The sequence below is a fragment of the Agelaius phoeniceus genome, chromosome Z, assembly GCF_051311805.1.
Source record: "Agelaius phoeniceus isolate bAgePho1 chromosome Z, bAgePho1.hap1, whole genome shotgun sequence".
Classification (NCBI taxonomy): domain Eukaryota; kingdom Metazoa; phylum Chordata; class Aves; order Passeriformes; family Icteridae; genus Agelaius; species Agelaius phoeniceus.
The window spans coordinates 53,619,586-53,643,060 of NC_135303.1; the positions used below are offsets into that span (position 1 = coordinate 53,619,586).

The following is a 23,475-nucleotide window of genomic DNA, read 5'->3' on the forward strand; positions in this document are numbered from 1 at the left end:
TTCAAATTCATAATTAGAAAACAAAATAAAGATTTTAGTCTATTTGAATGTAAGAGCCATTTTCCTTTGAGCCAAACCTGATCTTGGAGTGTAAATCCTGTCTAGTATGGTGTGCTGTTGAGAAGGCAGGAGAAACTGTATTTGGGACCCATACTTATTGTTGTAAATAGTGTGTGGTTTATTTACTTTTTTGTTTGGTTTGGGTTTTTTACTTGAATTCTTACTGGGGTGTTTTTTAAATGACACTTCTAGGGAGGGGTGGTGAGCAAGTTATGTCCTTTTTCTGTAATGGGAGAATAACCACTTTGATGCGTTTGTAAACTGTTGTGCATAGGTATCTGCCACCTTTGCGGCAAGTTTGGTGACTAGTCCTGCCATTGGAGCATACCTGTCTGCCAGCTACGGGGATAGTCTGGTTGTACTGGTGGCCACGTTGGTGGCTGTCATGGACATCTTTTTCATCCTGCTAGCTGTACCAGAATCTCTGCCAGAAAAAATAAGACCTGCTTCATGGGGATCTTCTATATCATGGGAACAGGCAGATCCTTTTGCAGTAAGATGCACTTCAATAAGTTGTTATTAAATATTCGGTGATTGATAAGTAATAATTATTAGTTGCAGTTTGTAAGCTTGAGAAGTCTTCAGCCTTACTGGTAGCTTGACTGTTTGGTATACCGTAGTCTCCATTCTCTGCTCTTGCCCATAAAGATCTAACTACATTTAAAAAACAAAATCAAACCAAACTTTGTGGATGAAATAATTCTAGATTTGAAAATAATGTTTGGTGTGAAATCCAAAGGTACAATATTTTAACTTTCTAACTTAGGTGCTCTATTTTATTGCAAACAGAAATGCTGAATTCTTATGCCCCAATATTTTAAGGTTTTACATACTCACTTTATGACTGTACTTTTGGCAGTATCTCTCTGCACTCTTGATTTCCCCTTTTGGTTATGTATGATTTATTTCTAATAGAGATTGGATCTATAAAGCCTGATCTTTTTATAGGTATATATAGGAAGGGCTAAAACATCCATGCAGTCTTTGTAGTAACTTCACTCACTCACATGTACTCAGTTATTTTATGTTTTCATTACACCTTGGTATCATAAGAAAGGAAGAAGTGATTTTTCTTCTTAAGATCTGTCCTGCTAGGAACTGGTTGTGAATATTGAGAGATGAATAGCATGCTTGAAAGACTGCAGTTACAGAATTTGTTTTCCACAATTTATTTGTTCCTTAAAGTAATTAACATGATGGGTGAACAAGTGTAAGAAATGTATATTTTTTGCTAGTATCTTTCAAAACAAATAATTACTATGGAGGTCCATTAGAAGACATTAGGTATTACAATTATGTAATGCTGTTTTTGGGGAATAGTTTTGACTTGGTACTGAACAGTAGCTTCGAAAATCTTGATGGAAACTTTACTTAAGAATTGAGATCCCCAAACTGTATATAAAGAGATTATTTGTGACTTAAGGTTCAGCTTAACAGTGTCCATGTGTAATTGTTTTGATGTATATACATGCAAAAAAAGGGAATCTACCTTCTTTCTTCATGCTTTCATAGACTTTGTACAATGTTTTAATACCTGCCTTGTTCTTTTGTTTTACAGTCTCTAAAGAAGGTTAGAAAAGACCCTACAGTTCTCCCAATCTGCATTACAGTGTTATTCTCATATCTGCCTGAGGCTGGCCAGTATTCTAGTTTCTTTCTGTACTTGAGACAGGTAAATATTGGTCTCTTCACATCTTACTAAGGATGTTTAAATAAATATTCCTTATGACCTCTGTTGTTATAGGCTTTGCTTAGAGGCCTGCTTTCTGACAAAGTAAAACTTTAAAATTAAAGGCAGGGTGATTCTCTGAGCCAAAAACTGAGTAACACTTGACTCCTGATGCATAAACCCTGCAATATTTTAAGCACGTGTTTGCCTTAAGCAGGCCTTTGTTCTCATTCAGTACAGCAGTTTCTGAGTCTGTCTTGAAGTGGGATCTTGCCTGTCAAAGACCTGTTGTGTTTGAGGGAGGGATAGAGAACTTCAGTTTCCAGATCCATGACTTCTTCTGTCTCCTTTTTTTAAGGAGGTTTTTTTTTCCTTTATACTTTGCTTGGCAAAGACTCAAGTTAGGGATCATTCTTGAAAGTAGACACTTCCTGAATGGATACTGTACAAATCTAGAGTATAAGCAGGGATGAGTGTTTTCATTGAAAAGATATTCACTGCTAGTAATTGTCCTGGATTGTGTTTGGCATTTGTTTCACACAATTTCTGCTTCTCTACAGGTTATAGGCTTTGGATCTGCTAGCATTGCGGCATTTATAGCTGTGGTGGGCATTCTGTCCATAATAGCTCAGGTAAGCTTTGTTTCTTAATGCTTCATTTAAGCTCATCTAAAACTTTTTACATGCTCTAATATGTCAGTGTATCTTGCATTCACTAAATGTTGTATTCGTGATACAGTCCGTGTAAGTTTCTTACTTTGTATAAGCTTTCCTTAGTAATACTGGATCTGGACATCAGAAAGATAAAATTTGCTAAACTTGGATCAGTAAATTCATTGGAACTCTGACTTAAAATCACTAAAACAATACAGGAAATTTGTTACTAAATGCAAAGCATTCTGAAAGGGAAGTGCCTTATTTTAAATAAAAGTCCTGCTACTTGCACCTGTTCAGTTGGTTTGTGCTATCAAACTTGCATATAGGCAGTCTTTCCAGGGTTACTTAGCTCAGCTTGGAGGCTGAGGAGCTGTGAGGCCTTGGTATCTTCTTGTCATATTTCTTAATTGGCAACAGTGAGCTGATTTTTCAACAAATCTTTATGTCTTTTGTAAATCCAAGTTTTTATTATGTGATCTTTGGTATCTTTATGGATACAGTTTGTCTTCCTGTTCTGATGACAAGAGGAGGAATGGCATATAGAGTATGTTGTACCCTTGCTGCCATTCTTAGCAGAACGAAGGTGTTTTGATGTAAACAACACATTCATCAATGTTTACCAGTTTTCCTGGTGTCAGTTGTGGCCTTCATTAGCAATTCAAGAAATTATTTTAATCTTTGTGCTGTGGTTTGTTCTGAGGCTATTGTGTGTACTCACATCTGCCAGTTATACTTTATGCAGACCAGTATTTTTCTAAAAATATCTAAGTGGCTTTCCTTCTGGTTTATAATTTTCAGTGTTAAAATGAGGAAAATCTTTTGATTTTTGAGCTTTTTGAAGAGTACACCTTACTGAAGTAATCTAGGCTTATTGACATAATCTTTGCTTCATAAATACTGATTTGTGTTGGCATGTTGGGTAAGAAAGAACTGAACACATGAAGGTAGAATTACTGTATTTTTTCTATGTAGCATTCAAACTAGAAATGAGAAACAAGAAAGCTAGGGTGAGCAGTTGTCCTTGGCTGGATGACAAATGCCCACTGAGCTGCTCCAGCACTCCCCTTTCCAGACAGACAGGGAAGAAAAATTAAGGTAAAAAACAATTCTTAGGAGATAAGGCAGCTTATTAAAGCAAAAGCAAAAGTTTAGGTGTGTACAAACAGGGGGAAAAAAAAGATTTATTTTCTGCTTCCCATGAGCTAGCAGTGTTGATCCGCTTGCCGGGAAGCAGGACTTCCACGCACGTAGCAGTCGCCCTGAAAGGTAAACATCATAAATAACAAATGCCCCATTCCTCCTCCTTTCCTTAGCTTTTGTATCTGAGCTGATACCATATGGGATGAGTTATCCCTTTGGTCAGTTTGGGTCAGCTGGCCAAGTTTTGTCCCCTCCCAGGATCTTACCCATTCCCAGTCTGCTGATGTGGGGGGAATGTTGAGAGACAGCGCTGATGCTCTGCCAGCGCTGCTCAGCAGTAGCCAAAGCACTGGTGTGTTAACAACACCTTTCCAGCTACCCACAGACCAGTGAGAGTTGCTGTGGGAAAATTAACTACATCTCAGACAGACTCAATACAATCAGGAAGAGAAGAGAGGAAGTGTATTCTGCTCTGCAGTCCTGGTTCCTTTTCTCTGTATTTTTACTGAAGCATTGCTGAGCTTCTCCTGTTAAAGAAAAGTGTGGTCCGTTAACTGAATCAAATTGTCCATGTGGACTTTGCTTTACTAGGAAGTGTCTGCTTCTTGCCCTGGGTGTCTTGTGTCTGAATTGGGATCTCCTTTCCCCTCAGCAGTAACACTTCTAAAAAATGGAAATACTAATCTTTGGTTAGGATTAGCTTTCATGTGCAAATAAAAAAGGTCATATCAGTTATGTAAAGAGTCAGTAGAAAATGTAATTAATGGTGCCTAGGAATTGGCCAAATTTCAGTGTATGTGATGAAGGTGACAAAGCAGCAGGATTTACTTGTAAGTTTAAATGTAAATTTGCAAAATAATTTAGCTGACCTAAGGAGTTTACTTTCTTCCAGGCTAGCAGTCTTTTTTTCTCTAGTATTTGTAGATACTGGTGTATTCAAGTTGTGTCCAGCCTGCACTGTCTTTGCTTGGTAACAGCTTTTATTTTGTGGAGTGCTCTATTCCGTAGTACAATAGGCTTGTAGAGGTGAAAATGAAAGCCTGTTTTTATTTGAAATAGACACTGTCATCTAATATACATAGAGAAGGCAGTACATATGCTTCTGGATGTACCAAAGAAGTAACCCTTTAAGTGTTAAGAATATCTGTACATTAAATGTTGAAATGACTTACCTGTATTTCGGGCTTAATACAGGAGGAGAAAAAGGACAAATGGTGTGAATTTTCTCATCATTTAAAAGATCCTCTGAATTACTTTGCATGGGAGAAATTACTTTAGCAAGGCTGACTTTTTAAAACAACTTTTGGTTGAACTAATTTCTCTTGCAGACTTTGTTTCTCAGTATCTTGATGAGATCTATAGGGAACAAAAACACAGTTCTCCTTGGTCTTGGCTTTCAGATCTTTCAGCTGGCTTGGTATGGTTTTGGATCTCAGTCTTGGTAAGCATATGTTTTGCTATGTGGACACTTGTTAAGGAACTGAAAGGCTTTTTTTTTCCCTAACAAATTTTACTTCTAATTCTGTTGTCATGGGTATTTGAGTGTTCTGTGAATTAAGTATTCCCATTTTCATTACTCTACCAAAATTTGGTCTGTATTTTGCATATGTAGGAATGATAGAATTTTGTGTACTTACAGTCCTTTTGAAAAGGGAGTCTTGGCAACATTTTGTTCCACTGAGTATTAAGTCTATGAATGTGGTTAAAACTTTTTCTTAAACTCACAAGCTAATAAGTAGCATGTTCTCTCGAGTAATTCCACCAGATCTATTTTACCCATTAGGTATTGGACCTATACTTGTTTTTGTAACATATTCTCTTACTCCAACTATCATCAGTCTTAGAAACTATCTACAGTTTCTTCTGTAGGAAACTATCTAGAGTTTCTTCTGTCTTTAAGTAGAGACAATTGGAACCATAAGCTAGAAAATCTTACTCTTTAAGTGTGTCCTACTGAGAGGGAGGAGTGCTTGTCATTTATCAAGAGTACTTCCTAGTCAGTTGTAGAAGCTAGAGAATTGTCTCACTGGGACACCCTGGGAAATTGTTCCTTTGTACAATGTTAGGAGAGGAAAGCCCACTTCACTCCCATTCCCGTTTTTTTCTCTGCTAGGATAAAATCAAATCAAATGTGCTTCTCTTCCAGCAAGTTCAGAATAATATATGGGAAGGGAGCAGGAAGATAACCAGATAATTTCCAGTTCTTTAGTTGTTTCAATATGTATATTTTGAAAGGGAATGAAGTGTTAAATAGGGGTGCTCTTGTGGGAGTGTGGGGAGTAATTATAAGGGCAGTCTCATTTTTAATTCAAATTATGTATTTAATGCAGGATGATGTGGGCAGCGGGAGCTGTAGCAGCGATGTCAAGCATTACATTCCCAGCAATTAGTGCTCTGGTTTCACAAAATGCAGAGGCAGATCAACAAGGTGAGTACTTGATAAATTGCTGTTTATGCATCAGACTGCTTTTTTCTCTAGAAAGCAGAAGAGTTACCTAGGTGTAATTTTCAAGTTATCTTTGTGTGTTTTCACTTGGTAGTACCTGTGGAAGTCTGCTAGTCTATGTAGAGAGGAAGGAAATGCACAAATTTATCATATTTACATTGTAAAAGACATAATTTCTGATTAGCTACTTCTTGTCTTTCTTTCTGTAAAAGTACTATGAAGGCAACAAAAACATTATCTTTTTTTCTCTTCCTTTTATTATATGCAGTATTCTCTAAGTAAACAGTGAGGATTAATGTAACAATGCTACCTTTTTAATTACACATTTTACCAGATTGAAATAAATGTAGGAAAGAAGCTTTATTTTTTTTGTAGAAAAGTTGGCCCTATTTGATACAATACTTCAGATTTTCAAGGAATAGAAAAGGATGCCAACGTGACCAGTTAATCTGAGAAAACACAGAATTTACTGGTTTTGATGTGAAAAGCAATGTACAGTCAGAAATGACTCCTCCTTTAAAGTGAAATGAGAAGTCATCACAAATTAAAACAGTGGTAAAAAGACTTTGTATTGTTGTCGAATTGAACTTGAATTTAGTATTCTCTTTAAAAAAATGCTTACATATAATGCTCTTTAAAAAAATGCTTACATTTTGAGTATCAGTTATACTTTAGCTTTGTACAGCATGAAGTAGGTAAATGCAGGTAATCTGAGAAGTACCAAGGAGATACTGTTCCAGGAGGTGGATTTCTGTTGAAAGATGCAAAAGATGGTATTTTACATGGGTTTTTGTAATTATTCCCCTCTCTCCCATTTTTGTTGAGACATTTTAAAGATTTTTAAAGACTTGTTTTCTGTTTACATCAGGAAATTACTAGTTTAGTTAAGCTGACAGAAGCCATTGAACTTTGATTTTACATAGAGGAAACTGGTGTTAATAGCAAAGGTTTTCAAGACTGAGGTTTTGCCACCTAGTGGCATGAAGATTTTAAACTTTCATATCATAAACCTATGAAGTAAAAACTTTTTTTGCATGTTTTCTTTTCCTCCCAATTTACAAGTTGCTGCCTTAAGAATGAAGCAGATTATTAATATTGTAAAGTAGCATCTTTAGACTCTTATTATGTGAAGTTAATATCATTAAAACACTTTTTGCATAGTTGTCATAATTACTTAATGAAGTCGAAACAGAAGTGTACCTATAGCAGTTTGATTAATCAAGCTTTAAAAAGAATCCATTATAAAATTGCAGTCAGTCAAGTATTGTGAATTTACTGCTGTATACTTAATTTACTGCCCTGAATAGGTTACTTGGTATTTAAATAAATAGTGGTCAGAATTTGTGCCTATTTTCCCAATCTAGGTGCATTACTCTAAATTTCACTTGAAAATAAATTGAATGGGAGCCACATTTAAATGCTATCTTCGCTGTCTTCATTGCAGGCTTTGCGTGAGAGTGGAAGAACTCTAATATTAAACCTGCACATAAATTTCTTTATCATAATAATGAACTATTATCCAATAATAAAAATAATAATTCTTCCAGTAATCTTCAAGTATAGTGACAGAACTATGGTGTGCAGAGGATTATTTTAATCCAACAGATTTGTCTTCAATAAACTTCTTACATCTTAGAATGTTGAAATAATTATGATATGCTCTATTTTGGAACAATTATTAGAATACACTCAGAGCTCTTGGCTCTGAGCATTTCTTCCTTGCTTAAAAGAAGAAAATCTTACCTTTTTTTTCCTCATTAGGTGTTGTCCAAGGAATAATAACTGGAGTAAGAGGACTGTGCAATGGCCTGGGACCAGCACTGTATGGCTTTATTTTCTTTGTCTTCCATGTGGAACTCAATGGATTGATACCTGATAACACTTCTGAAATTGAAACAAAGCAGAATCTCAGTGCTAAGGTTAGTTCAAAATTTGGTGTGGAGTTTCCTGTGTAGAATTCATTGTGCCAGAAATCTCTTTTTGGTTGATTTAAAATCTGAATTATTTAATAAAACTGAAAAGTGAGAATTAAGTCGTTTAAGAACAAGATGTTCTTGTTCTTAAATGACTTAATTCTCACTTCTCAGTTTTATTAAATAATTCAGATTAAGATAATTTAAATGTGATAGTAAATACTTAGATTTACAGTAGTAGCAGCATTGGTTTTGGTATTGTAACAGTACCAGATAACTTATTTTGATGTAAATTTACTGGAACTAAAGTTTGAGTGAGGTTGCATCATTATGATTATCCACAGGAAACCCTTACAGCAAACAGAGGAGTTGTAGGCTGTGTTGGAGAGTAATAATAACACTTGGCAATGCAATGACAAAGGGCAGCTTTTGAAAGATTTTTGCTCCTCTCAGTGAAACCACAATTATGTGGTTAATACTCAAAAGCTGCTCAGATGAATTAGCTGTTATACTGCAAATGAGGGTGTATTAATTTGTGGAAGTTCATTTCTTCTTTGAGTATTTGTGTGTGTAGCCCCTCTTGAAGATTTAATATCATCAAAATATATTTTTGATATGTTTATATTCTTTATATGTACAGACCATCAGCTGAAAATTTAGGCCTCTGATTGTAACAAGAATTGAGGCAAGGGAAATGCCTGGTTACTGTATACTTATGTTCAGATATTTTCCCACTTTATTTGAGAAGAACTTCCCACATTTGATTTGGTAGAATAAAAGTACAAAGGATTGACAAGCTTCACCTTTGGTTTTATCTAGTTTTAGTTTACACAGATACAGAAAAGTTGTTAAAGATTAAAAAAAAGCTGGATTGCTTACATTTTTCTTTTGTAGAGGTTTGCCAGAAAAACCTGGCTGATTAAAATTTATGTTAAAACCTTTCTATGTTTCTATTTTTAACATAAATTAAAATTTATGTTAAAACCTTGTTTTTAGTTGGGGCTATGAAATGTGGGTAAGTTTTGTTTTTGAACTTTAAAATAAACTGCTTAGAAGCAAGAGACAATAACTCCAAATACTGAGTTATCATACATGAGTAGAATGTGTCTGCAGTGAGAATGGTCTCACTGTTATTTTGCTCACCCATATATTGATTTTTTTGGGATGCTTGTTTATTTGGCTAACTTGATTCTAGATATCTCAGCCATGGAAAAGTGAAGCTAAGGTTATTGAGTACTTGCACTTCTGGATGTTGAAATCTTATTCTATTAATGTTCAGATGAGTCTTGTTGATTTTACAAGCATGTTGCCTAAAGCAAAAAAAAAATTACAAAAAAGCATCAAGTCAACATCTGTTTCATTAGCTAGGCAATCATACTTTCAATTGAAAATTTTATGTGTTTTTCATTTTTCGATCAGTGTGGAGATCGGGTGAGGAATTCGTGGGGATTTTAGATGTAGAAAATTTGCTTTACAGTGCACATATGAACCTGTTTTCAAAAATTTTATAGTCCCCATAAATGTGTCTCTCATGATCTCCTGCCTTGGTGGTGTAGTTCATAATGCAGAAGTCAATGTCTGAAAAAATGAATTCTTTATTATGCTTGTTTTCCTGTAGAGAGCGATCATTCCTGGTCCCGCCTTCCTGATCGGAGCGTGCATTGTTCTCCTGGCTTTTCTAGTTGCCTTATTTATTCCTGAGAACAAAGCCAGCAGTACCAAAAAACACAGCAACAGCATCAGCAGTAGTCAGAGTAACAACCTAGACCAAAGTAACGAAGAGGACATTGAACCATTGCTGCAGGATAGCACTGTATGAAGGCTAAATTCTGAGGGGGCGATGGAACAAATTCATGCACTGAATTGTGGCTCTGGAAGCTTGGTGGGAGGTACAGAGTATCCTGCCTTTGAGGAGAAGGCAGCTGTGACAGGGGGTCACTTGCTGTATGCTACTTGAGGTTGATGCCATGCATGCAGGAGTGTTTTTTTAGAACAGCAGGTCACAAGCTGGTGTGATTCTACCCAGTATTGGACTGCAAATGCTGTGTCAAATTCTGATATTGGGTAGAAGAAGATGATATTAAATCTTCAAACCTGAATACAGAGACAGATTTTTTTAAAAGTTTGAATGTTTAGTTCCCAAAATTGCAACTTAATGCAAAATAAACAGGTTTGAGTCAGAACAATTTCAGCCATCACTATAATAGGTTGTTTTACATTTCTTATGCCTTTTTGTCTGCATCTATGTCACATGTAGTCTTCATAGCATGGGAGGCACTGATCTCTATATAGTTTTGGTACCTGAAATAGTGGTTATCAATGAAATTCTCAAGTATTATTTACTAGCAAGAACTTCAGTAGTTACCAGAAAGCAGTGATGAAAATGAGATGGCAGAATTGTGAATGTGTGTGATCACACAGGATAGTACTTAGCCATAAATGAAGGTCATACAGAAACCTTAAAGCCACATTCTGGAATCATCAGTTGTGTGCAGTTAAAACAAATCCAGATGGCACTGAAGAGCCAGGTCCCATTAATATTTTGCTTATAAAAAAATATATTTTAATATTAAAATGAGCAGTGTCAGAAATAGACAATTCTGAGTGGGTGCCAGAGTACTTTACATCAAAATATATATGTATGTACTGCATTTCGCCACTTTATCTGCCATATAAACTAATTTTTCCTATTAATTCCTTTCACCGCTGCCTTAACTGCTTCTTAGTGTTCGGTTATTAGTCATATTCAGCCTTCATATCACTGTCTTACCTGCTGAATATCATGGATATATTCATATCTTTTTTTTCTAAAAGATGCTTCAAAGGAGTGATGAATTATAACAAATGTGCTAATTTTTAGAGACATTTTATGAAGAAAACAGAGATTTATATGTATTTTGCTGCAGTGTAAATGGACTATTAAACCCAACTTTGATGAAGTACTCCTATGAATGTTTTATATGTATACAATATATGTAGATATTTGTAAGGAGTTTTAATTTTTCCAGATGGGGTGCTGTGTAAATCATGTATTTATAAATGTAATGAGGGTACAGACAGTTATACAGTTTTTTAAAAGGCTTGCTTATTGACTGAACAAATTTTAAAAATATATATTTTGAAACTTGTTCCATGTTGAGCACGGATAAGAAACCTTTTGTACTATGCAGGTTGGTTTTTAAGTTAATAAGCTTCCTAATGCATAATAAATATAAATACCAAGCTTTCTAGGTATCATGAGTAAGTGTCTGTTTTTCCAAGTTCACTGTTGTGCCTTGGCTGCTTCAGAGCAGAAGTGGGTTTATCCTAGTGTTGGATGACAGTACCTGAATTCCTGTTGTGTTGTGTTTGTGTTATCAAGAGTGGTGAAAAGCATGCTTTGCTTAGAAATTCCATGGGTTCCTGACATGTTATCCACTGGGGTGGAGAAGTGGAGAGTGTAAGTACAAAAAACCCTGAGAATAATTCTGTAGTAGAACACTACTACAGAATTGATAGCTTTTTCTGAGGAGGCTGACGTTGAAAATTCAATTTTTCTTTGAATTTCTTGTAATTCAAGCCTGGATAATTTTATGCTGGATAATCTTTTTTCGCTGCAGGCCGGACTGCAGTTGGGTAAGTTTTGCGTGATCCCAGCTTAGAATGTCTTAAACTTGATATATGGAATAAAATACAGATATATTAGTGTTAAAAGTAGCAGTTGTCAAATTTATTACTGTTTATAGTATCCCTGCAATGGATCAGATTTTTGAAGTAGAATCTCAAAATCACAGAATGGTCGGAAGGGACCTTTAAAGGTCATGGGACAGGGGCATCTTTCACTAGAGCAGGTTGCTCAGAGCCACCCTATCCAACCTGACCTTGAACATATCCAGGACTTCTAGGAATGGATTATCCACAGCTTCTCTGGGCAACCTGTGACAGTGCCTCACCACCCTTTATTGTAGAGATTTTCTTCCCTTTGTTCAAACTAAACTTTACTATTCTCATTTTAAAACTCTTACTCTTTGTCCTGTTGCTACATACCTTGGTGAAAAGCCGCCTCCTATCCTAAAAGTCTTTTTTTGTACATTGAAGGGCTCACACCAGAGCCTTCTTTTCTGCTGCCCGAACAACCCCAAACAACCCCAACTCTCAGCATGTCTTCACAGGAGAGGTGCTCCAGTCCTTCAGTCATCTTTGTGGCCTCTTCACTCCAACAGCTCTATGGTTTCCTGTGCTGGGGAATCCAGAGCTGGATGCAAAAAAAATATTTTGTGCACACACCCTTATTCTTTATAAATTATTACATGTACTACTCTGCTAATTAAGTACACAATAAAAATGTAAAAAGGTAAGCTATAGATGAGATAAACAATTTTCAAATATTTTTATGAGTAGTGTAAAGTATTTTTCTGTTCCCAGTAGAAAATTAGTTAATGATGCTCAGAAATACCTGATGCGTCATTATTTTTAGGAATTTTTGTTCAACACAGTGGGATACAGAGATTTTAAGATTTGGTTCTAAGTTAATTTATCTTGATTTTAAACTTCAATATGTATTTAATATCTGTTTCTAGTATCTGTCATTACTGAAATAGATACCTCACAAAGATATTTATCCAAATGGAAAGTGTGTTGAAGGCTGTGCTTACTAAATCATGGTCCTTGTTTTTCAGTCCTGCCCACTACTTATGCAGAGCTGTATTAATATTCAGGTTAATACTCAACTAGGAAATTTCCATTTTCCCTGATGTCAGTCAGTTGGATTTGCAAACTAATTGAAAGGTCTTGAATTTTTGTGTTAACAAATTGATTAAAAAACTTCCCTCTGGAAGTTTTTTTTAAATGGGTTAGAAAGTTACTTCCCTGTAGAAGTGTACAGATAGTAGATGTTTTTATGGCTGAGACTTCTGCACTTCTTTTTGCAACAAAATTGCATGATGATGGAAACATTTTCAAACTTCTATTTTCAAAATGCTTCCTCCATAAAATACCTTTATTTTAAAAGGAAATTTTTCTTGCTAATTGTTAGAACAATACCTTTATCTTGAAGAGACACATTGAATTTTTTTTATTTTTCAAAAATACTGGCATAGTACTAGCAGACCCTTTTTGTCACAGAAAAGGTCAGGAGATGTGGAGCAACTGCTTTTGTTTTCATGAAAGAAAAATGTAAGTTTCACATGGGATAACCAGTGAACCCCTGTAGCATAAAAGACTTGCATGGTAACTCCCCATCTATTTCCAAAGTACTGTAAAGATTCTAATATTGAAAGGTCTTGTTTTTATACAATTACCACATTGATGACAATGTAGGACTTTATGTGCTTTTGTTTCCAGTTTATTTGCTGCACCAGCTTGCCCATGAGTGATCCAGTGAATTAATTTCACTCTTGCTGTAACCTTATCCTTAGATCCCTTTTTTCTAAGGGATTCTATTCAAAGCAGCCACTTCATCAGTGGTTACACTTGTACAGTTTTTTCACAAAACAGAACTTTAAATAAAGGAACAGTTTACTGTTGAGCAGCTGCCATTTCTATTACACCTTTTTATCAGGGACTAAAAAGTGGTTCATTATGTACTTAACGGAGAAAAAAATCTAGCAAGTATCTTAAACTGAGACAGGATAGGAGCACTTCTAGTTTCAAATCTCCCACAACCCATAACTTGTTCTAATATTTGTTTCTTCAAGCCTTCAGCATTCTTCTTCAAACTTCAGAGTGTTTTCTGTGAAATCTGTGAAATAATGGATTGACTATCACAGGACTTCAAACAATGCTGAAAAAACTTACAAAGGTTGTTCTTCATGTCCTGGATGGCTGATTTGTAAAAGCCCTGTTAATCCTTGTGGCTCCATACAATTGTTAGCTAATGCCTAACGGTACAATATACACTTAAAAAGAGGGTCATTGTTAGAAATAGCACTAGTAGATTTGTATTTCAAGTACTTACTTTGACTGTTTTCAATTTTTTTGACTAACTTTTTCTCAAATCAACTACATTGTCTGTGATATTACTATGCAAAGTGGTTGATGAAGGACTTGCACTAGAAGCAGAAGTATCACCTCTGGAACTTGTCTGTTTGTGCTTGTATCATTTGTGTTACCTTTGATCTGCATTGGTTTTTTTTCCAGACCGTTTTTGAGAGACCGGGTCATTTTGTGAGAGTTAGTTTAGTTGCAAATAGGTAATGCAGTCTACAGATGTGCTTTACTGGGCACATGTAAATGTCAATACACTGAAAATGAAAGAAGGAGTGAGGGCATCACTGTCAACTCCCTTCTGCATTGTGAAGCACCCAGTCTTCCTCAAGGGTACCTTGTGTTCTGTCTACCTTGAGTGTGACTGTCCGGCATACACACAGATGACAGTGCAGTGTCAAGATATGTTATATATTAGTAAAGTTGTAATTCTTAATACTTTTAGGTGGTAAATAAAATACTTTTAACTAAAGCTTTCCTCCTTGTACCCCTGAGGTGTGCTTAACCTCTATGTAGGAGACCATTGCTCCAGAGCATGTTTTATTGCAAATGTAACAACATGTAATACAAGTTCTTCACTTCCTTGGTGTGGTAATGGGCATGCTTCTTTGGGGCAGCTGCTGATATGTGTGTGTGTGTGTAGAGCTGTGCTTCTGATCCAGAGAAACAAGGTTCTAGTTGTTCTGATGAAATGTACCTTTCTTCGTTTTTTCTTTTTTCTTTTTTTAAATTTTATTTTTTTTTCAGAAGAAATCAAATACAGTCCCCCCCCGCAAAAAAAAAACCAAAACAAAAAAACAAAAAACAAAAAATGCCAAAACCAGAACAAAACAACAACAACAACAAAAAAACCAAACAAAAAAAACCCCAAAATCCAAAAAAAAACCAAACCAAAAAAGCAGGGAAAGACATTATGAATTAACAGTACAAAGATCTGGCAAACTATACTTAGGGAACTTCTTACCTTTTCCTCTGTCCTCAGAGATTTTTCTCTGTTGTGTACATGCATTTATTGAAATATGAAAATATTTCAATAAATATGATGCTACTGTATTTTGATTATAATATACTAAAAGATCATAATAAAACCTATGATAAATAAACTTATTACTTAGATTGTTTTAACAGGCATGTTAAGCAATCTGTTATATATATACTAGCATCATTAAGTCTCCTAACAAGAAGAGAATTTGATCCTAAAAGTTTAAAATTTTTGGTCATACTTTTCTGTTCTGGTCCAAAAGCTTTTACTCACAGGATGGCTAACCTGAGACCCTTCCTAGTCAACCTGAAAAAGTTGGTGAAGCAAGACGAGTAGATCCACAGAATAGCCTATTTTTTATGTGACTGAGGAAACTGAGCATGACTTCTAGTCCTCTGTTTAGTGGCATGCTGTCTTATGGGTTCCTTTTCAGGAGGTTAGTGGTAAGATTGATCTAAGAGTAAAATCTTGAATCCAGCATGTGTAAAGAACTAAATTAAATCAGTTTTTTATTTCCTAGACAATTTTTCTTGAACAAGTCATACAGAAAAGAAGGTGCTGTTTGTCTTCTCCCATTGTCTAAAAAGAGTAGTCTTGCTCTGTTTTCTGAAAGAACACTGCAGTAAGAGAATGGAAGATAGGCATGGCTCAGGGTACAGACCCAGGCCTAGCATTGCTGCTCTGCTGCCCTTGCAGTCTATTTTCTGTTGCTGTAAAACTGCCTTTATATATTGCATTTTCAGCACTAGCACCTTAAAGCAAATGTGTTAAAATCCTTTCTTAATTTGAAAGCAAATGCTGCATCACCAGCTGAATCTCTGGGAAGTACAGAGCTGCATGATTTAAGTGCAATTGACTGCATTACGTGCTAGCAGTTAGGAAGTCAATATTTTTTATAGTCCTTTTTTCTGTTGACATGAAAAAATGGCCACTTCTGATTGCATACCCCAGTGAGAGCTTAGGCTTATGGATTTCAGAAAATTGCTTGTATCTGAAGTGTCCCTTGACTGATGCTTGATGTACGCCTAAATGCTTATGTGTCAATATAATTGTGTTAAGAAACAGCCTGTAAAGAAAACTGTGCTGCTAGCTCTGCTCATCTGAATGTAGGCAAAAATCTGCTCATCAGGACCTTATTTGATGATGATGCAAGAAAAACTGTTGGTAAATAACAGGCAGGCAACATTATTCATGACAAAGTACTTTTCTACACATGTGGAAAGTGTTGATCTTGAGAACTTTGCAGTGGTTGTATTGTTTTGTCCAGAAAATCTGTTTCAAAGGAAGTTTTAAAGGCAATTGGTTTTTTTTCCCTTCTCCTCCTCCTAGTTTTGATGAAGAGTATTTTTAAGCATATTTTACACTTTGAAGCAAGTCAAAATGTAGTCTTTTACTACAGTCTTTTCTGGAAGTCCTGATGAGTTCTCTTTAAGTAAGAGAAACTTAATCATATATGGGGGTGTCTGCTTTATCACATGCAGGTGCCATTTTTGGTAACTTAATGCTGTTTCTCAGGGTAGTGGTTCAAACATCTTCTGAAAAGCAGTGGAGGGAAAAAAGCAAAACATGACAAAATTGTTTTAGTAACAAACTGAAGTGTTAAGCACTAAAGAAAAAAGTTACACATGCAGGTAGGTCTAAGTATCCTTCCATGTTGCTTAAAGCCCAAAAGTAGCTCTCTGTTGCTGTCTTACTTCTTTATGCCTACATAATAAACAAAATGTATTTTTTCATCATTGGCATCATCTGTAATTGGCTTATAAATAGCTGAAACATCAAACTTGCCCAGCTACCTACTCCTATTATGCTTTGTGCTCATGCTTAAATGCATTGTGTTAATTCAGTGCATCTAGTGATCCCAGAAAGTTCAAAACACGTATTTAAGAAAAATAGTAGCATATTTTAGGTAGATTATTTAAAGATGCATTCAAACTTTATATGTTTTTTTAACACTGAAAGAAAAATAAAACTGGAAGGGAAGACTGAGAAATATAATATTTACTATATTATGCCACCTAAAGTGAACTGGATTCTGCATATCCTTGTCAGGCACACATTTTGACCTCAGAGAGATATTGCAGGCCTCTGTGCAGTCCTTAGAGGAAAGCTGTTTGCAGAGCTGATAATTTGTGACTTTAACTGAGTGGTTAAGGATTTAATCTTCTTGGACAATAGATTTCCATTTTTCCTCAAGAAGTAAGCTCTCCCTACCAATGAGTTAGCTTTCATTTTTCAGACATGAAGGCATGTTTGGAAAGCACCTTGGGAAATACAGAGCACTAGAAACTCTTAATGATCCTGGAACCAAGTAATCAAAAAAAATTCAGATTTTTTTCCTTTTTTTTAGTATAAATCGCAAAAACCAGAAGATGTTGCAAGATCAAGAGAAGTACTTAAATTTTAGAGTTTTAGAATAATTCTGAAATTATTTGTCTGTGTATGAAATACATCAACAGCACCACAGCTGCCCTTCCTGAAGGTGACAGGAAAGAAAAATGTGATAAAGGTCAGACTGTCAGGCAGCCTATTATGAGCAAAACACTTTCCTAGGATAGAGCCTCGCCAAGGGTGGGCTGGTTCCACCTTGACATTACAGCGTCTGTCAAAAGGAAAAACAACTCATGACTCCAGGTAATAACTGAAGGTAGTAAAAACAACTCATTTGCCCTATTTCTTCCATCTCTAGGGGGAAAAATACATCAAGCTACCATGTAGCAATCATATTAAAAAGTTCTGCACAGTTGCCTCAAGCAGTTGGTTGAGATCTTTTACTTTATTACTAAATACACAAAAGTAAAAGCTTATCTCTAGGTTTATGGAAGGAGCCCATGGTAAATATATTTGAATTTATTTGGCTTTATTCAGTGTTAAACGTAGTCATATTTGGAGAAAGAGCAATAAAAATGGAACAGCGAAGATGTGTCCCTTTAGAGGTAAATTTTTAAAATTCTGTTTAAAATTTTTTCCCTAATTGCAAAGGCTCCAGACTCAACCTAAGAGTTTTGGCTTATTTTATTGTATTTCTTGCATGATTATGAGAAATGCCAAGCTAACTAGAGCAGAGTGCAGACAGGATAATTAAGTATTAAAAGTGCATTTGACAAAGCATGGTATTACTGAAGAAAGAGAAGGAAAGAAGACAGCATGACTTTCTAACCAACTGAATTTTCAAACCTGATAAAAAACCTCATGAGGTAAGCAAGGGTTATCTGTATAAAGTAACATGAAAGATTAACATTGGTTGCAGAAAGTTTTGTAAATATCATTTTGATAAAAGGTGTTTTCCTTGCAGACCTAGCTTTGAATGGAAATATTTTTGACATGACACTGATCAATGATTTTGGCAAAGGTTATATCTGAAATATACCTAGATTTTTAAATTTAAACCTATGAATCAAAAGCTAATAAGAAAATCACAGCAAACTTGATCTCTGAAAACTGAGAAATGGCCTTCAAAGAAGAGAATTCATCCCCCATCTGACATATCCATTTTCCTCTTATACCGTGTGCCACAAACTTACAGGAAACAGAGGAAAACTTACACCTTTACATAACTTGTTCTTTAAGATGGAAGGCTGCTTTAAGATGGAAGATGCCACAAGTCTCAGGTGTCCATTTTGTGACTAATTCCAGTAGGATACAATTTCTTAACTACAGTACTTAAAAAATGTCTTTTATTTATTTGTTCATGATGCAATATTGTTTTCACCCTTAGATGACAATTCTTTCCTGTCCATGCAAATGTTGAGGTTTGTAGCTTTTGGTACATGACAGGTTTAGCAGCAAATACCCATGCTTTAATTGGAGTGTTCACATGCTTGTTATCAAAGGAATGTTAGTTTGATGCTGTCTTGTGTAGCTTTTGTCCTGCATAAAAAAAGACCTAAAAGTCTAAGGGAAGGCTGACACAGCAGTCCTATTTAGAGCATTGAATGCACTGATCACTTAAGACTTGACTGCATTGTTTCTTTACTGCCTAAGGTTGTGGTGATAATGCCATTGCCAGGAGGCACTGAAAGTGTCTGTCACTGCTAGTTGCAGATGTCTAGAAAGCCTACTGTTAGCAGCAAAAAATACCAGAAAATCTTGGCTTTTGTTTTCACAGTGTCTGCTTTCACGTCATGGTCTCAAGAGTACTGTAAGGTGCAGGTGTCATTGTAAAAAGATAGTACCACTTTATTCCTAAGAGAAATTAGTCATAGAAGAAAATCTTAGCTGAGGAAGTAGTACATCCATCCACAATCCCCAGAGTGGTATTTGAGTTAGAAAGTGCCTTAAGGCACTGAGCTTCAAATACTTGGGTAAAACATCATACATGCTTCTTCGATGTTATCTGAGACCTTGTCAGCTCTTTTAGATGATAGAACAGTAGTGTTATATCAAAAAGATACTGAACTATCTGACAAAATTATATCTGGCATCACCATTAAACTTGAAGGACCACAAAAACCTTTACCAACTGGAAGCAAACTGTGGTGCCAATGCTAAATAAGACAACTCCCAGGGCAGACATACTGAGGAAGTGAAAAGTCTTTGTTGTCTCTTTGAAAGTACCTTGTTGTCTCTTTAAAAGATTGTGAAATCTGAGATCAGTTTCATTAATGCCTCCTGTGGATAGACTAAAAATCCTCACCTATTAATGAACAATCTTGTATAGTCTTTGTTATTCAAGTCTTGCAAAAATTTTAGTAAGCTTGAACAGTTGTCTTCCGTGCGTGTACAGATTAACCTGCGTTTCATTAACTTGAAAAAAAAATTATTTAAATAATATCCAAAAATACTCACCCTCTGTGCAGTAGAAATGTGTTTGCTGAAACAGGTGATGGCAAGTAGAATAGACTTCTGTTTTATAATTAAATGCTGTAAATATCAGAATACCTTTGGCAAGAGTCAGCTGTTGTGTTAAATAAACTTGCAACTGAAAGTAGTCAGGCACAGGAGGAGTCATGCCTCTGTGGGGTTAGATGGCTAGATATTTAGCACATGCCCCATTATTGAAAAACAAATGGATACAAAGATAATTAACTTAGAGAATGTATAGATGTTTATACCAAAAATATTAAGACTGGTGTAACTGAAGCATTAACAGAAGAATATATTAAAGTCTTAAAGACAGCCAAGCCAGGGGTATGGTATGTGTTAATTGCTACAGAATGCTGTATATAGTTTTTCATTCATATTCCTTGATAGTGTCATGCATTGACATTGGCTGGATGTCAGGCACCCACAAAAGTTGCTTGCTCACTCCCCTCTGTTGCTGGACAGGGGAGAGAAATGTAACAAAGGGTTCCTGAATTGAAATAAGGACCAGAAGAAGTCTCTCATCAAATATCATCAGGGCAAAACAGTCTCAAATTAGAGACATAAAGTGAATTTATTACTAACACATTCAGAGCCGGATAATGAGAAGTAAAAAAAGCTCTTGAAAACACCTTCACCTCACTGCTTCCTCCTTCTCAAGCTCTACGTCCTTACCCCAGTGGTACAAGAGGATAGGGAATGGGGATTATGGTAAATTCATCAGCCATGGTTTATCCTGCTGCTCAGGGGGAGGAGTCATTCCTCAGCTGCACCGTGGGGTCCCTCCCACGGGAGACAGTTCTCCATGAACTTCTCTGATGTGAGTCCCTCTCAAGAGCAGCAGCTCTCTGTGACCCACTGCCATGTGAGTCCCTCCCATGGACACACAGTCCTCCCAAAACTGCTGCAGCGTGGGGCACTCTTCCAGGGGGTCCAGTTCTTCAAGGAGACTCCACAGATCTCTCACAGAGCCTTTCAGGCATCCCCCTCCTCCAGTGTGGAGCTCCTCCATGGGCTGCGGGTGGATCTCAGCATCCCTGTAGACCTCCATGGGCTGCAGGGGCACAGCTGCTTCACCATGGGCTACACTACAGGTGGCAGGGGAATCTGAGCTCTGGTGCCTGGAGCACCTTCTGCCCCTTCTTCACTGACCTTGGTGTCTGTAGATTTGTTCCTTTCACATGTTCTCATTCTGCTCTTCTTTGGCTGGAATTAAAAGTGTGCCACCACTCTTGTTTTGATTTCTTCTTAAATATGTTATCACAGAGGCCTTACTACCATTTATAACTGGCTCAGCCTTGGCCAACAGCACATCCAACTTTGGAGTCACCAGGGATTGGCTCTGTTGGACATTCCAGCAGCTCCTCAAAGAAGCCACCTCTGTGGCCCCCCCCCCGCTACCCAAAAAACAGGCTGTACAAAGCCAACAGAGATAGCAAGAAGGGAAAACGTACAATGTTATTGCTGGTAAATTGAGAGATCTGGAGCCACAAAATGTTCCTAGAGGAAATTAAAAGAACCACAAGTCTTGGGCATTTGCTCCAGTACGGTCCACATTGAAGGATTATGTTTAGCACATTCCCCAGTCAGTGTGCAGGAGTCAATCCAAAAGAAATCAAGATGTATGAAAGTTCTGTAGTGAGCCGTGTTGGTCCTCCATGGTGTCACGATCCGTCCTTATGAATGGGTTTTGTGATGGTTCATGGATGTGATCTCAGGGTGCAAAAAACCAACACGGCACAGGCGTATGCAGTAATAATCAAAACAAATGCACCTTTATTGAAATGACCACAGCAAAATACAATAGCAGGATTAAGGGAGAGAAAAAGACAGAGAAAGAGAGAGAAAGAGAGAAAGGGAGGGATATAGCTACCAAGCATAGAGACGAAGTCCTTTGGTCCAGTCCAGACGAAGATCTGTCTGTTACGTTGGGGAGATCTCAGAAGTGTAGTCCATCTGGACTCTAATTATACTCTTTTTTGATGAGGGAAAGGGGGAATGGTATTTGGAAAGGGTACACACAGTCTATGTTCACAGTGGTGGGTGACAGCCATTGTCTTCATGGTCTAATGCTCACACCTGCAACATCCATCTTGCTCTGGTCAGCTTGCCTCCCCCCGCACACCTCCCCTGGGTTGGGGGTTTCAGTCCCAGTCCTTGGAGGGAGGAGAGGGGCCTTTTCACATGGGGGTTTCATGTCTCAGTCCTTGATGGAGAGACTTGTTGCATCTCAGTCTGTCTGTTATGGTGGTTGTAAAACAGGTGAGGGTCTTCTGTGGGAGACCACCTGAACTCAGGAGAAGTCTGGCCAGGCCGAGAGGTGGGACGGCTTCCAAAAGCTATTGTTGCAAACAGGGCACGGTGTCCCCTTCTTAGCCTACAGCAAACAACACCTGTGAAAACAATAACTTAGCAATGCTCTCAGGTCTCAGGGCCTTGTTGGCATGTGACTTTCTCCTTCAGAGCCAGAGATTTTAGACAGTGGGGTCTTCTCTTTAGTGGTCCCCAAATGACAATCGTGAGGCAGATAAGGGAAAATTCAGACAAACTTTCACACATGGTGAGCCCAAGGGATTCTCACCAGACTGCTTAGGTGTCATAGAACTGTAGAACCATGGAATGGCTTGAGCGGGACGTTAAAGATCATCTAATTCCAACCTGCCTACCATGGGCAGGGATATTCTCACTGAGTCAGATTGCTCAGAGCTTCATCCAACCTGGCCTTGAACACTTCCAAGGATGGGGCATCCACATCTTTTGTGGACAACCTGTTCCAGTGCTCACCACTCCCCTAGAATTTCTTCCTAGTGTCTAAACTAAACCTGCTGTCTTTCAGTTTGAAACCATTCCTTGTCCTGTCACTGCATGCCCTTGTAAATAGTCCCTTTCCATCTTCCTTTAAGGCTCCCTTCAGGTACTGAAAGGCTGCAAGTCAGTTACTCTGAAGCCTTCTCCTCTCCAGATTGAACAATCCAAATTTTCTCAGCCTTTCCTCACAAGAGAGGTGCTCCATCCCTCTGATCAACTTGATGGCCTCCTCTGGACTTACTCTGACAGGTCCCTGTCCTTCCTGTGAGACCTGTCCTGCTCTCTGGGACCCCAGAGCTGGATGCAGGGTTCCAGGTGGGCTCTCACCAGAGCAGAGCAGAGGGGCAGAATCCCCTCCCTCCCCTGCTGCCCACGCTGCTCTGGATGCAGCCCAGGACACGTTTGGCTCTCTGGGCTGGGAGTGCCCATGGCTGGGTCATGTCCAGCCTCTCACCCACCAGCACCCCCAAGTCCTTCTCCCCAGGGCTGCTCTGTATCTGTTCATCCCCCAACCTGTAAAAGAAAAAGAGAAACCATACCTTGGTACTTCAGAGAATGCAGCTGCATGCACAGTGTATTTGAGATAGTTTTCTTTAATGAAATCACCTCCCTCTTCTGTAACATCTTGCATTGAGTTTTGTTACACTAACTTCTCATAAATATAGGAGTGAGTTAAAAGTCTTGTCATGGCTATTGGCATTTTAGCAGAGTGGATGATGACTGCAGAGCACTTTGCTTTGTGTTGTCAAAGGCAAGTGGTGCTACCAAGAAGAAAGTCTGTCAGAGGATCATTTCTTGCATTGCTGGCAATGCTAGTTCTGAAACATTTTGGTTTTAGTGTCTTTCCTTTATCTCAGGCAGATGGTCTAGCTGTGCAACTGCATTAGAGAAGATTTAGGAATGCTGCTTTCTGTACAAAAGGGAAGCAACAGCAACAAATGTTTTAAGTATATTAAAAAATAATAAAGCATGTATACATGTATTGATGGTAGTAATTGCTGGAAGGAAGAAACTTTGTTGACCCAATACCTATTTTT

General features: G+C 37.3%; 1 protein-coding gene across 2 annotated transcripts in view; it reads left to right on the forward strand.

Moving 5' to 3' along the window:
* Positions 1-11,118, forward strand: part of SLC71A2 (solute carrier family 71 member 2) — a 30,311-nt gene extending 19,193 nt beyond the window's left edge. For both annotated transcript variants that reach the window (XM_054651770.2, XM_054651771.2), the window contains 7 exons: positions 335-553; positions 1,619-1,732; positions 2,290-2,361; positions 4,854-4,966; positions 5,856-5,953; positions 7,733-7,890; positions 9,503-11,118. In XM_054651770.2, coding sequence (XP_054507745.2) covers positions 335-553; positions 1,619-1,732; positions 2,290-2,361; positions 4,854-4,966; positions 5,856-5,953; positions 7,733-7,890; positions 9,503-9,703 — 975 coding nt within the window. In that variant the 3' untranslated portion in view covers positions 9,704-11,118. The remainder of the gene's footprint in view (positions 1-334; positions 554-1,618; positions 1,733-2,289; positions 2,362-4,853; positions 4,967-5,855; positions 5,954-7,732; positions 7,891-9,502) is intronic.
* Positions 11,119-23,475: the final 12,357 nt, after the last annotated feature.